Source organism: Symphalangus syndactylus, chromosome 20 (genome assembly GCF_028878055.3).
Source record: "Symphalangus syndactylus isolate Jambi chromosome 20, NHGRI_mSymSyn1-v2.1_pri, whole genome shotgun sequence".
Lineage (NCBI taxonomy): Eukaryota > Metazoa > Chordata > Mammalia > Primates > Hylobatidae > Symphalangus > Symphalangus syndactylus.
Window position 1 is genome coordinate 36,926,389 of NC_072442.2, and position 13,784 is coordinate 36,940,172.

General features: G+C 45.5%; 1 protein-coding gene across 6 annotated transcripts in view; it reads right to left on the minus strand.

Moving 5' to 3' along the window:
- Positions 1-13,784, minus strand: part of IGF2BP1 (insulin like growth factor 2 mRNA binding protein 1) — a 55,029-nt gene that overhangs the window by 19,956 nt on the left and 21,289 nt on the right. For all 6 annotated transcript variants that reach the window (XM_055257548.2, XM_055257546.2, XM_063628788.1 and 3 more), the window contains exons 3-4: positions 5,675-5,723; positions 4,846-4,897 (exon numbers count right to left, since the gene is read on the minus strand). In XM_055257548.2, coding sequence (XP_055113523.1) covers positions 4,846-4,897; positions 5,675-5,723 — 101 coding nt within the window. The remainder of the gene's footprint in view (positions 1-4,845; positions 4,898-5,674; positions 5,724-13,784) is intronic.

Sequence of the window (13,784 nt, forward strand, 5' to 3'; positions counted from 1 at the left end):
AACAGAGGGAGATTCAGCCTCAAAAAAAAAAAAAAAAAAAAAAAAAAAGACACCTAGCGGATACTCCAACTTGAATAAAAAGGCAAAAAAAATTTCCCCTTTCAAGGGAGCTACCAGAAAGTTCAAATTTACCAGGCAGGGCATTGTACCTCACGCCTGTAATCCCAGGACTTTGGGAGGCAGAGGCAGACAGATCACTTGAGCTTGGGAGACCAGCCTGGTCAACATGGCAAAACCCTATCTCTAACAAAAAACACAAAAATTAGCCTGGCGTGGTGGTGCACCCTTGTAGTCCCAGCTACTCAGGAGGCTGAGGTGGGAGGATCGCTTGAACCTGGGAGGCAGAGGTTGCAATGAGCCAAGATTGTGCCACTGCACTCCAGCCGGGGTGACAGAGTGAGAGCCAGTCTCAGAAAAACAAAGAAAAAAAAGAAAATTCAAATTTACCTTCTTGCTTTTTGTAATTTCCTCAGCCAGTTCCCAAGAAAGTGGATATACAAATGGGTGTAGCCGCCCTATCAGCAGTTGTACAACAAGGCTATACAGCAAGGCAAACACTACTACCCACCTCCACACACACACACACACAACCTGGGAGTAAATTCCCCTTAGAAAGTTAAACTAGTTGGCCAGGAGCGGTGGCTCACACCTGTAATCCCCAGCACTTTGGGAGGCCAAGGTGGGTAGATCACCTGAGGTCAGGAGTTTGAGACCAGCCTGACCAATATGGTGAAACCCATTTCTACTAAAATTACAAAAATTATTAGCTGGGTGTGGTGGCATGCGCCTATAGTCCCAGCTACTTGGGAGGCTGAGGCAGGAAAATCGCTTGAACCCGGGACGTGGAGGTTGCAGTAAGCCAAGATTGTGCCTCTACACTCCAGCCTGGGCGACAGAGCAAGACTGTCTCAAAAAAAAAAAAAAAAGTTGTAAACTAGTTAAAAATCAACACACGCTGAATGAGATTAGCAATTTATGTAAGTAAACACCCCAAGAAATCCAAGAAATGGCCTGCAAAGATATGGCTGACAACACTTGGCAACACCTAAATCCATTCTAGAGGCCTATGTATCCTCAAGGGCACAAGAACTAAAGTGTATTAAAATCCAGCTAAACAGAGGCCAGGCACAGTGGCTCACGCCTGTAATCCCAGCACTTCAGGAGGCTGAAGCAGGTGGATCACTTGAGGTCAGGAGTTCAAGACCAGCCTGGCCAACATGGCAAAACCCAGTCTCCACTGAAAATACAAAAATTAGCCAAGTGTGGTCGTGCCTGCCTGTAATCCCAGCTACTTGGGAGGCTGAGACAGGAGAACTGCTTCAACTCAGGAGGCGGAGGTTGCAGTGAGCAGAGACTGCACCACTGAACTTCAGACTGGGTGACAAAGCGAGACTCTATCTCAAAAAAAAAAAAAAAAAAAAAAAAAAAAAAATCCAGCTAAATGGACTGACAGGAATGGCTGTAGAAGTCTAGAAAGAAAAAAAATAATTTGCATGTTTTCCAGGGGAAAGGATTTCCTGTCTTGGATGTGGCCATTGTAGCCTCAGGATGCTAGCCATTGATCCCATCAAAATTCTTGGCTCTAACTAGGAAAATGGTTTGGCAAGCTGACATTAGAATCCCAAGCAGTCTGGAAACATATTTCTCACTTACAATTATTAAAATTAACCGTCTGAGGTGGGAGAATCACTTCAGAAGGTGGTGCCAGGAATTTGAGACCAGCCTGGCAACATAGGGAGACCCCGTCTCTACAAAAAATTGACAAAAAAAAAAATTCAGCCAGGTGCAGTAGTAAACACCAGTAGTCCCAGCTACTTGGGAGGCTGAGGCGGCAGGAGACTCACTTGATCCCAGAAGTTTGAGGCTGCCATGAGCTATGATCACACTGCATTCTAGCCTAGGAGGCAGAGCTAGACTCTGTCTCTAAAATAAATAAATAAATAAACAAACAAACAAAGTTAACACCTTCTTTCTCCTATATCGTCTTGTGAATTTGGGTCTCCTGGGCTTGCTCAACCATGGGGTGGGGGACCCTGGCTTAAATTAAGCCTCTGCCCCCAAAACACTGCGGATAGATAAGGCACTTGGTCACAAACTTCAGTGCAAAGAATCTGTCATCCAGGCTGGAGTACAGTGGCGTAATCAGAGTTCACTGCAGCCTTTAACTCCTGGGCTAAAGCTATTCCTCCCATCTCAGCCTCCCAAAGTCCTGGGATTACAGGCATGAGCCACCACGCTAGGCCCCAGACCACTCTTAAGTGCTCTGGCCTTCATCAGTAGGTCTCTCCCTCCTCAGTGGTAAGGAAGCTTCTGCAAGAACAATCTTCCAGTGACTGGAAATACAGTAGTAAACCAACAAAACCTCTGCCTTTGTGGAGCTTACGGAGAGACAACAATAAGCATAATAAATAAGCAAGTTCTACAGAATATTTGACAGTGATGACTGCTATGGAAAAATATAAATCAGATGAGGCCAGGTGCAGTGGCTTACTCCTGTAATCTCAGCATTTTGGGAAGCCGAGGCGGGCAGATCACAAGGTCAGGAGTTCGAGACCAGCCTGACCAATATGGTGAAACCCCATCTCTACTAAAAGTATAAAAATTAGCTGGGCATGGTGGTGGGTGCCTGTAGTACCAGCTACTCGGGAGCTGAGGCAGGACAATCGCTTGAACCCAGGAGGCGGAGGCTGCAATGAGCCAAGATCGCACTACTGCACTCCAGCCTGGGTGACAGAGCGAGACTCCATCTCAAATAATAATAATAATAAATCAGATGAAAGAGGATGGGATGGGTAGAAAGAATGGACCTCACTCACAAAGTGACTTTTGAGTAGACTCAAGGACTTTCTCTACTGTCCAACAAAGTCAAACATTTCCCATACTGTTCTCTCCAGGTTGCAGATATCCTTCCAGACAGGGTATGTTACAGCTTCCTAGTGAGCCTTGGATAAATTTAAACTAGTGTTGACTCCTTACACACCTCTCAGTGAAATTCAGCATGCACTTGCTCCCAAGCCACTGCTCAATCTTACTGTTTGTCCAGGAGTAACTTATTCATTACTCTAAACTGTGAACAGTACTGGGCAGTAGTTATCAGTGAGTCCTGTTGTATCCTGGCATTTAAGATAAAAGGCAAGCTACAGGATTAGAGCAGGTTAGAATGTGTTTGATAGATTCAGCAGTTCACTCTTGGGTGGGTGAAGGTTTTCATCATTTATAATCATTTATAGCTTGCCCCTTTCCACAAATAATTTGGAGAGGAATATTTAAATCTCAAACCAAGTGATTATCCACTTGTTTCTTGAAGATCTACCAAACCTAACCCGGTATCTTGTCTACCTAAAGACCGCCTTATGTCCAACCAAAGTCACTTTCCATTACTAAATGGACAAAACTTACTTTGTTTTGTTTTTGAGACAATACAGAGTCTTGCTTACCCAGGCTGGAGTGCAGTGGCACAATCACAGCTCACTGCAGCCTTGGCCTCCTGGGCTCCAGCAATCTTCTTGCCTCAGCCTCCCTAGTGACTGGGACTATAGGCATACACCACCACTCCCAGCTAATTTTTTGTAGACATGGAGTCTCACTGTTTCCCAGGCTGGTCTCAAAACTCTTGTGGCTCAAGAGATCCGCCCACCTTGGCCTCCCAAAGTGTTGAGATTACAGGTGTGAGTCACTGCGCCCAGCTGGCAAACTTTTTATGACCTAGAATTCTTTATCATTTATCCTTCTGTGGGCCTACTCTTCAAAAGATTTTGCTTACCTATCGAACTACATTAACTAAGCAATAAATCCTCTGCTTTTTATTTTAATTGACCAAAGACATTATGTTGCTACCAATCAGAGCTTCTAAAAAGAGACAATCGGTTGATTATTCCAGCCAAAAACAAGAAACATGAAGCTTTTCAAGTAAAATGGCTGCGGAGTAACTCCAATTGAATGCAAGATTTCTGTTCTTAGACTAGTTCTAAAATGCTGGGATAGCCATTTCTACCTTGGTTGATCCCTAAGAGCCTGGAGACTCCATGCTGAGAAGGAGTGGCTTTGTTCAACCCTCCTACTAAACAGAAGAGAAACCCAGTTCCACAGATAACCAAGATCCGAAGCCGAGGCCAGGAGTCCATGCCCCCAATCCAATGTATTTCCCCGTGTAACACATTCTATCTGCCTTTCTTCTTTTGGTTTTCAATGTAGATTTGATCATAGAAAGTGAAGCAGAGGCTGGGCACGATGGCTCATGCCTGTAATCCCAGCATTTTGGGAGGCTGAGGCGGGGGGGCCACAAGGTCAGGAGATCAAGACCATCCTGGCCAACATGGTGAAACACGTCTCTACTAAAAATACAAAAATCAGCTGGGTATGGTGGCACGTGCCTATAGTGCCTATAAGCCCAGCTACTTGGGAGGCTGAGGTAGGAGAATCGCTTGAACCCAGGAGGTGGAGGTTGCAGTGGGCCGAGATTGTGCCACTTCACTCCAGCCTGGTGACAGGGCAAGACTCCGTCTCAAAAAAAAAAAAGAAGGAAAGAAGGAAAGGAAAGGAGAGGAGAGGAGAGGGGAGGGGAGGAGAGGGGAGGAGAGGGGAGGGGAGGAGAGGGGAGGGGAGGAGAGGGGAGGGGAGGAGAGGGGAGGGGAGGGGAGGGGAGGAGAGGGGAGGGGAGGAGAGGGGAGGAGAGGGGAGGGGAGGGGAGAGGACAGAGGAGAGGAGAGGAGAGGAAAGGAAAGGAAGAAAAGAAAGAAAGAAAGAAAAGAAAGAAAGAGAAAGAAAGAAAGTGAAGCAGAACAAATGCACCGAACTCCTCCAACCCCCACCACGAGCGTCACCCCACGCCCGGCCCACTCTTACCTTGCTCACAGTTCTCTACTGTACCATACTGAGCCAGCAGGCTGTCCAGTACCTAGGAAAATGGAGAAGGGAAGTACACTTAACTCTGAGTCCCAAGACCCTTGCAAAGCAGCCACTGGACACCCTGCATCCCAAAGCAATGTGGCATAGATAGAGCCACAGGAGTGTTTGAGCATTATTACCTGTCCAGTGTGACCTTTCTGGGGTGCTAATGCTGATGGGGTATCTTTGCAGGAGTGTACTTAAGTTCTGCCTTAAGGGCCTTTTGGGAAGCAGACATGGGCTGCCTGGGTCCCTAAATTATCTTCTGCCATATTACCAAGTTTAGGGCTTAGGAAACACTCATCCACCTCCCTAATGCCTCTTGCCATAGGGACAACCTAAAGATGGGGCTGTGGGTTACATGAGGCCAGGCGCGGTGGCTCACTTGAGGTCGGCGTTTGAGACCAGCCTGATCAACATGGTGAAACTCTGTCTCTAATAAAAATACAAAATTAGCCGAGCATGGGGGTACACGCCTGTAATCCCAGCTACTTGGGAGGCTGAGGCAGGAGAATTGCTTGAACCTGGAGGAAGAGGTTGCAGTGAGTCGAGATCACGCCACTGCACTCCAGCCCGGGCAAAAAGAATAAAACTCCATTTCAAAAAAAAAAAAAAAAAGAAAGAAAAAGAAGAAAGGATGAGACTCAAAAAGAAAAAAATAAATAAATAAGAAAGAAAGGATGAGACCTAGGCCTCCCCAGTCATTTCTGGCAACTCCAGAATGGTCCAGACGTACTTTCCAGGCTCCACTATCCCACTCCATTTAGAGTTTCCCCCAAACACTTACTTCCCATCGGAGCTGGGGTGGAATATTTCGGATTTGAATTTTCCGGCTCCTGAAAGTAAAGAAGGAGCAGAGTTAAGGAAAGCTCTGAATACATTAGGGGTCTGTGAACTCGCAGTTTCTAATCCTTGCCCCAGTTTCTATTTCCCTACCTTCTGCTCACCAACACCATAGTCTTAAAATCTAAGAATAAACTTTTAGGAATGGAGACTCGGAGTAGGGGTACCTCGCTTTAGAGACCAAAATTATCATGAATGCTACCACACCTAGGAATGCAGAATCAGGTGTTCTAAGCACTCAGTTAACATTCCCAAAACACACACACACGCACACAAACTGTTTTGTTTGTCCCACCACCTTCTCACTCATTCCTTTATTCAGGAAGCAGGTTACCATGACTATGTTCCAGGCACTAGGAATACAAAGCTAAATAAGACATTATTTTTTACTTTTTAGTTGTTTTTGAGATGGAGTCTCTTGCTCTGCCACCCAGGCTGGAGTGCAATGGCGCGATCTTGGCTCACTGCAACCTCTGCCCCCTGGGTTCAAGCAATTCTCCTGCCTCAGCCTCCCTAGTAGCTGGGATTACAGGTGTGTGCCACTACATCTGGCCAATTTCTATATTTTCAGTAGAGACAGGGTTTCATCACATTGGTCAGGCTCGTCTTGAACTCCTGACTTCAGATGATCTGCCTACCTCAGCCTCCCAAAATGCTGGGATTACAGGCATGAGCCACAACATCCGGCCCAAGACATTATTATTAATTAATCTAACAACCATTTAACCATTTAATTGATACCTACTTCATGCACTACTTTGTTCCAGATGCTGGAGACACACAAATAAAGAGACATAATGCCTGGTTGAAGGTGTTCACAATTTATTAGGTGAGATAATATATGCAAACAAATCACAGCGAGATATAGTGCAGTGGTTAAGTCCTTGGCACAGATATGGATTTAAACCTATGCTCCACTTACTAGTACTGACCTTTACAAGATTGTTTAACCTCTTTGAGGCTGTTTCTTCCTATGTAAAACGAGATAATACCTTTCCACAGGGTGGTAGGTGATGCTAGAAAATGTAAGTACTTGAAGTGTAACAATAGATGTATCTGTGAATACTAAGGTGGGAGTGATTGACACATACACAAGTCAGCATAATGCCACTACCTTCCTCTCTCCCAGTAACTATACAGTACTTTCTTCTTTCCATCTTTATTATCATTAACAATCTTGTAAAGTGCTGTCACCCAAACTGGAGTGCAGTGGCATAAACACAGCTCGCTGCAGCCTAGACCTGCTGGGATCAAGTGATCCTCCCACCTCCCACCCTCCTGTATAGCTGGGACCACATGCACATGCCACTGTGCCCGGGTAATTTCTTCTTCCCATCTTTAAAATGTGATTTTTAGCCAGGCGTGGTGGCTCACGCCTGTAATCCCAACACTTTAGGAGGCCAAGGCAGGCGAATCACTTGAGGTCAGGAGTTGGAGACCAGCCTAGCCAACATGGTGAAACCCCCTCTCTACAAAAAAAAAAAAAAAATTAGCAGGGTGTGGTGGCACGTGCCTGTAATTCCAGCTACTCAGGAGGCTGAGGCAGGAGGATCGCTTGAACCAGGGAGGCAGAGGTTGCAGTGAGCCGAGATCACACCACTGCACTGCAGCCTGGGCAACAGAGTGAGACTCGTTTAAAAAAAAAAAAAAGAAGGCCGGGCGTGGTGGCTCACGCTTGTAATCCCAGCACTTTGGGAGGCCGAGGCGGGCGGATCACGAGGTCAGGAGATCGAGACCACGGTGAAACCCCGTCTCTACTAAAAATACAAAAAAATTAGCCGGGCGTAGTGGTGGGCGCCTGTAGTCCCAGCTACTCGGAGAGGCTGAGGCAGGAGAATGGCGTGAACTCGGGAGGCGGAGCTTGCAGTGAGCGGAGATCGCGCTACTGCACTCCAGCCTGGGTGACAGAGCGAGACTCCGTCTCAAAAAAAAAAAAAAAAGAAAAAAGGTAATTTTCCCTGAGGAAGGCTTTCAGGTTCAGGGTCGACTCCCAGATCACTTGCTCACCACCGAAATCAATGCACTAATCCCTGGGTTTAAGACTTTTAAATTGACTTGATGCATTGGCCAATTGCATTTATATCTTTGTTTTTATCCTTGATCATAAACTCTTAGTCCAAGGACAATGTCCAAAAAAACTCTAGTGGCTTGAAGGAAAACTGAACTAGAAAGTAAGAAAGTCTAGTTCTAGCCCTTAACCTGCCCCTGACTGGCTGTTCCTCTAATTAAGCCTCTCTTAAGCTTCGGGCCTCAGTATTCCTACCTGACATGCAATGGGGACAGTGCCAGCCCTTGCTAAGCTTGGGGGAGGGGTTGGAAAACAGGGAAGGGGGATGCTAAGCTCTAGTTGTAAAAGCGTTGACCTTGGCTGTCCTGAGCCAGTTCACTCACTTTACCCATGTGACCTCAGTATCTCCAGGTTTACAGTGGGTACAGCAAGATCTTTATGATCTTTTCTAGCCTGCAATTCTAAATGTGGAGTCTTCATCCATAAAATATGTTAAGGAAATCTCTCCCAGGGATGAAATAATGGGGAAAGAAGGAAATAAACATTGAAGAGAATCTCTGTCCCTGGCTCTCTTCTTTGGTTTGTTCATGAACTTGATCTAAGTAGGTCAGATTATAGCAGGACAAAATAGTAAGATACAAATCCAGTTCCAGGTCCCCAGATGCCATCAGACCACCTTTTTGTGATTCAATTCATTGGCCAAGAGGGAACCCCCACATCTACCCTTGTGAGGAATTTCCTACAACTCATTTGATGACCAACTAGACAGACTGAAAATGTAGAAGCCCTCACAATGAAAGCAAAACTGCTGGAAGAAATGAGGAAAAGAAATGGCCATGCCATTGGAAGGTTGAGAACGCAGACCTAGTTTAACACCTGTAACAGGTATTGCCCAGGCCCAGGCCCAGGACTTCCCTCAAGGGAACACTTCTGGATGTCTGGATGAAGGGCAGAGAGGTGGGAGTGGCTTACCTGGGAGTTCAAACCAGTAAGGGCCTAAGGGAACCCCAGTTTAGGAGCCCAGTTTGAAGTGTGCTCTTTCAAGATGGTCCCTTAGTACAATCTAAGGTCAAAGGTCAAAATTCCCTCACACTTCAAACTCCCAGTTTTAGAGGCTTTCTTTCGTGGAGGGGATGGGGGGAGGGAGAAGGGTGGCAGTGGTGAAATCAAATCTCTGCTGGGATGTTAATCCATATCCTGAAAGCAATGGCAGGCAGATCGTCTGGAATGTCTGGAATGTTCCAGGAGAGGGAGGGGGAGGAGGGCAGGGCCACCCAACCAATGAAAGAAAAGACATCCTGGCAGCCCTCCCCTGCCCCCAACCAGCAGGGACTCACCCAGCCCTCCAGGGTACACACCCCACCCTGGGAACCCACTCCAGGCCCCTCCAGGCCGCCTCCTTTCAACAAAGCCCCCAGCCCTGATTAAAACACAACGGCGGGAGGTGGGGTGCAGGGAGGCACAGAGGCCGTGAAGAACCTTTGTCTTTTAAGCCCTTGGCCCCCGTTTCTATTAAGTATGGTGCTACCTAATTTCTTTCAGGCCTCAAAGCACATGGGGCATTTCTGATAACTGTGACCTGTATTCCCTTCCCTTGGTCCCAGTCTCATTCATTCCACAAACACTTAGAGAAGGCCTGATGTAGACTGAGCTGGGGCAGTGTGTTGGGAACTTGGGGGATCCAGATGGAAGCTAAGAGCACCCTAACTGGTTACTTCTTCACTCTGAACCTTAGTTACCTCCTATGAAACTTGAATAAGGCTTTTATAAAACAAGTTGCCTGCCATGTAGTAAGCACTCAATTCATGTCCAAGTCCCCAGTCCCAGGGAACTGGAGTATCCACACTAGCATGGAAAGAGGCAGGCGGGTAGGGTTGACAATAGTAACAGCTATTAAGATTTTACTTCTGCACTGGTGGAGAAAATAGTGAAAAATACCACTGCCTAAAGCCCCACCCCCATCTCCCCAATTAAAGGGTCCAGGGACCAGGGACCCACTCCAGTACTTCAGTAGACCAGCTTCCACCAGAGCTGAGAAGCGCCTTTGCCCTATGGGCAGTATCTCCTGGGCACCTTCTATATGCCTGGATTGCCTAAACTAATGAACATCCATTGTTCAGAAAAGGAAGGTGAACTCTGAGTTCATTAGTCCCTCCCCGCCACCCTCCTGTAACTGATAAACCTGTGGATTCAAAGAATGAAGCAACCAGCCCCTGGCAATAAAGGCAACAGTTGCACCAGCCTATTTTTCTGGGTGCCAACATGCTGTGGCTTCTGGTGCTGTCTGTCTGCCTTGATCTACAGAGTAGTTATCAGGTCCCGGGCCAGGGGTGGGGCATGTGGGGGCGGGGGCGGCAGCTTGCCAGATACATAGCAGCTATTGAGGACTCACCTCTCAAACGCTGCTGGGCCAAGGAGGAGGCTTAAGAGCCACAAAGACTGAGTGACCATCCTCCAGAAGCCCAGGGGGGATTCAGGAGAAAACAGAGGGAAGGAGCATCCTTGCAACAGCTTAAGAAGCTATGTAGGAAGTAAGAGATTCAGGAAGCAGAGGGAGCAGGGCCCCTGGGAGGGAGATGAGGGTGGGAACTCTCCCTGGGCTGAGAGTTCTCATCCTTCATACCTCAAGAGTTCAGAGAAGTGTCACTGACTTACACCAAAGAGAAAAGTAAACAGTTCTCAATTAGGGAAGAGCCTGCTTTTTTTTTCTTTGAGACAGGGTATTGCTCTGTCATCCAGGCTGGAGTGCAGTGGTGGGATCTTGGCTCACTGCAGCCTCGACTTCCCAGGCTCAAGGGATCCTCCCACCTCAGCCCCCTGAGCAGCTGGGACCACAGGCACATGCGCCATCACGCCTGGCTCCAATTTTTTTTTTTTTTTTTTTTAATTTGTAGAGACGGGGCCTCACTATGTTTTCCAGGCTGGTCTCACACTCCTGTCTGTCCTCAAGCGATCCTCCCACCTCAGCTCCCAAAGTGCTGTATAGATGTGAGCCACCGCACCAGGATGATAATAATTTCTTGATGTCATCAAATACCTAGTCAATGTTCAATATGCCAAATAATCACTTTTCAACTAACTAACTATGGAAATAGGCAGCTGGAAGAAGAAGTTAATAGCTTAAAGAATTATAGGTGGGATGTTTTGATTTATCGGAGTGCAATTCCACAGTGCAGACCCACTGTTCACTGGGTCGTGTGAACTCTTAAGTGTTTTTAATTTTGTCCTCCAGCCTAAGGTGAGTTTACTTTGGCAAATGCTTTTTGTCCCCTTTATGTCATCAAAAAGGCAGCATAGGGACAGTGCGAAGAGTCTGGATTCAAACAGCCTTTGGGTTCAAATTCTGGCTGTGGTTCTGCGTGGCTGTGTGACTTAGACAAGATACTCAACCTCCCCATCTCAGTACCCTGGTCTATAAAACATCCGTTGATACTACCTTAGTGGGTAGGGAGAATTATATGAGATAATGAATCTCAGAGCCTGGCATGTTAATTCCCTTCCTTTAAAGTAGAAGTTAGGGCCACGTGCGGTGGCTCACGCCTGTAATCCCAACACCCTGGGAAACCGAGGTGGGTGGGTCATGGGGTCAGGAGTTCAAGACCAGCCTGGCCAACATGATGAAACCTTGTCTCTACTAAAAATACAAAAATTAGCCGGGCGTAGTGGCGCACGCCTGTAATCCCAGCTACTTTGAAGCAGGGGAATCGCTTGAACCCGAGAGGCAGGGAGGTTGCAGTGAGATCGCACCACTGCACTCCAGCCTGGGCGACATAGCATGACTCTGTCCCCCACCCCACCCCACCCCAAAAATACATATACGTATGTGTGTGTGTGTGTGTGTATATATGTGTGTGTATATATATATATATAATATAATATATATATTATATAAAATATATAATATAATATATATTATATAAAATATATATAATATAATATATATATTATATAAAATATATAATATAATATATATTATATATAATATATATTTTATAAAATATATATCATATAAAATATATATAATATAATATATTATATATAATATATATTATATAAAATATATATAATATATACATTATATATAATATATATATTATAAAATATATATAATATATACATTATATATAATATATATATTATAAAATATATATTATATATAAAATATATATAATATATTATAAAATATATATATTATATATAAAATATATATAATATATAATATATTATATATATATATAAATTAGCCAGGCATGCACCTGTGGTCCCAGCTACTCAGGAGGCTGAGATGGGAGGATCACCTGGGTCCGGGAAGCAGAGTTTGCAGTGAGCCGAGATGGCACCACTGCACTCCAGCCTGGGTGACAGAGTGAGATCCTGTCTCAAACTAAATAAATAAAGTGTAAGTTAGGAGCCAGGCACAATGGCTCACTCCTGTTGTCACTCTTTTAAAGTCATATTGTAATTCTTATATTTTAGAAATATATACTGAAATAGTTACAAATAAAATGACATGTCTAAGATTTGCTTCAAAATAATCAGAGCGCAGGGGAAAATGAAAACAGACTACATATGCATGGCAATTTTAAAGCTAAGTGATGGATGGTACACGGAAGGGTTATTACATTATCCTTTCTACTTTTATGTTTATATTTCTTTCCATAATAAAAAGGTATAAACAAAAAAGATGTAATTCCAGCTCACCCAGTTCTGAAGTCATTAGCAGTTCAAAATTAATAGAAACTAGTATGAAGTAATGAAATTTTCCTATTGGTGTTCTATTCGAAAGAATCCAGAACCTTGAGGAGCTTACCGGGGCTGGAAGGAGACAAGGGCTTGGGCTCCAAGGGAGGAAGGAGCAAATGCACCAGAAGAGATGGTCTCAGAAAGAGGCCTCCCAGGAAAGCATTGTGCACAGTGTGAATGGGAGGCTGAAAACTACCCCTGGGACTGGGATTTCTCTAATCCTCTGCAAACCTGCTCCTTCTTTCAGCCCCCGTACGCAGAAGCGAGGATGCCGTTTTCAATCATGTTTATGGCCTCCCTCACCCCTCCCTAGAGGGAGGAGTGCCTTTAAACTGGGGTGGGGCAAGCCAGTTGAAGGAAGGGAGGAGGGCTAGGTGGGAGCAGGTTTTGGAATCTTGTCAAGTTTGGGGCCCCAATTCCCCTCCGGCCCCTGTCATGAGTCAAGCCTGGACTTTCATCTCCAGCAAAGAAGTAGGATTAAACCGGGATCTTCAGATTAGAACCTTCACCTCCACCCCTCCCCCAGGCCAAGCTTCCGGCTCCATGTGTGGTCTTGGACAAGCTAAGCCTTCAACTCTGGACCTCAGTTTCTCACATCTGGGAAACTAGGAGTAGGGTTAGTCCATCTTAGAGGGTCCTGTGTCCCCAGACAGGGATCAACCCTGTCTACCTATAAGGAAACACCTTCTTAATTAGAGGGATTTTCTGTGCCCTAATAGTCTGAATAACTGGTTCTTAACTTTTTTTTTTTTGAGACAGTTCCTATTAAGATAAAAGGCAAGAACATTCCACCAGAAAGATGCACTTTGCACACCATTTCAAGATTTCAGGGGTTAATGAAGACTTTCGAATCCATCCATAACCCCAAAGTAAAGACACTCCCTAACCGCCATCCCTACCTATCACATTTAACTTCATCCCAAAGATATCCAAGTCTTCAGTCATGGCTGCAGGCATCTCAACAAGTAGAGAAGGAATCAGCCTGAGGCAATTAGAAAACAAAGCTAGACTGGGAGCCAGTTTGGGGTTCCCAGGATGCTGGAAAACAGTGAGCAACAAACATGTTTCAAACCTGCAAAAACATACACACCATGCTCATGTCATCTAACAGGTACCAGATTTCTAATCAGAAGTCAAGAAGCTGGTGGTTTCTGCTAAGAGTCCAGCTGCTCGGAGCCATTCTTTTTTGTTGTTGTTGTTATCTTGACAGCTACTAGACACTGGGCCTTCTCTGTCCACTACAAGAGCCACTAATTACATGTGGCTGCTCTACTGAGGCTCTTGCAGTGTGGCCAGTCCAACT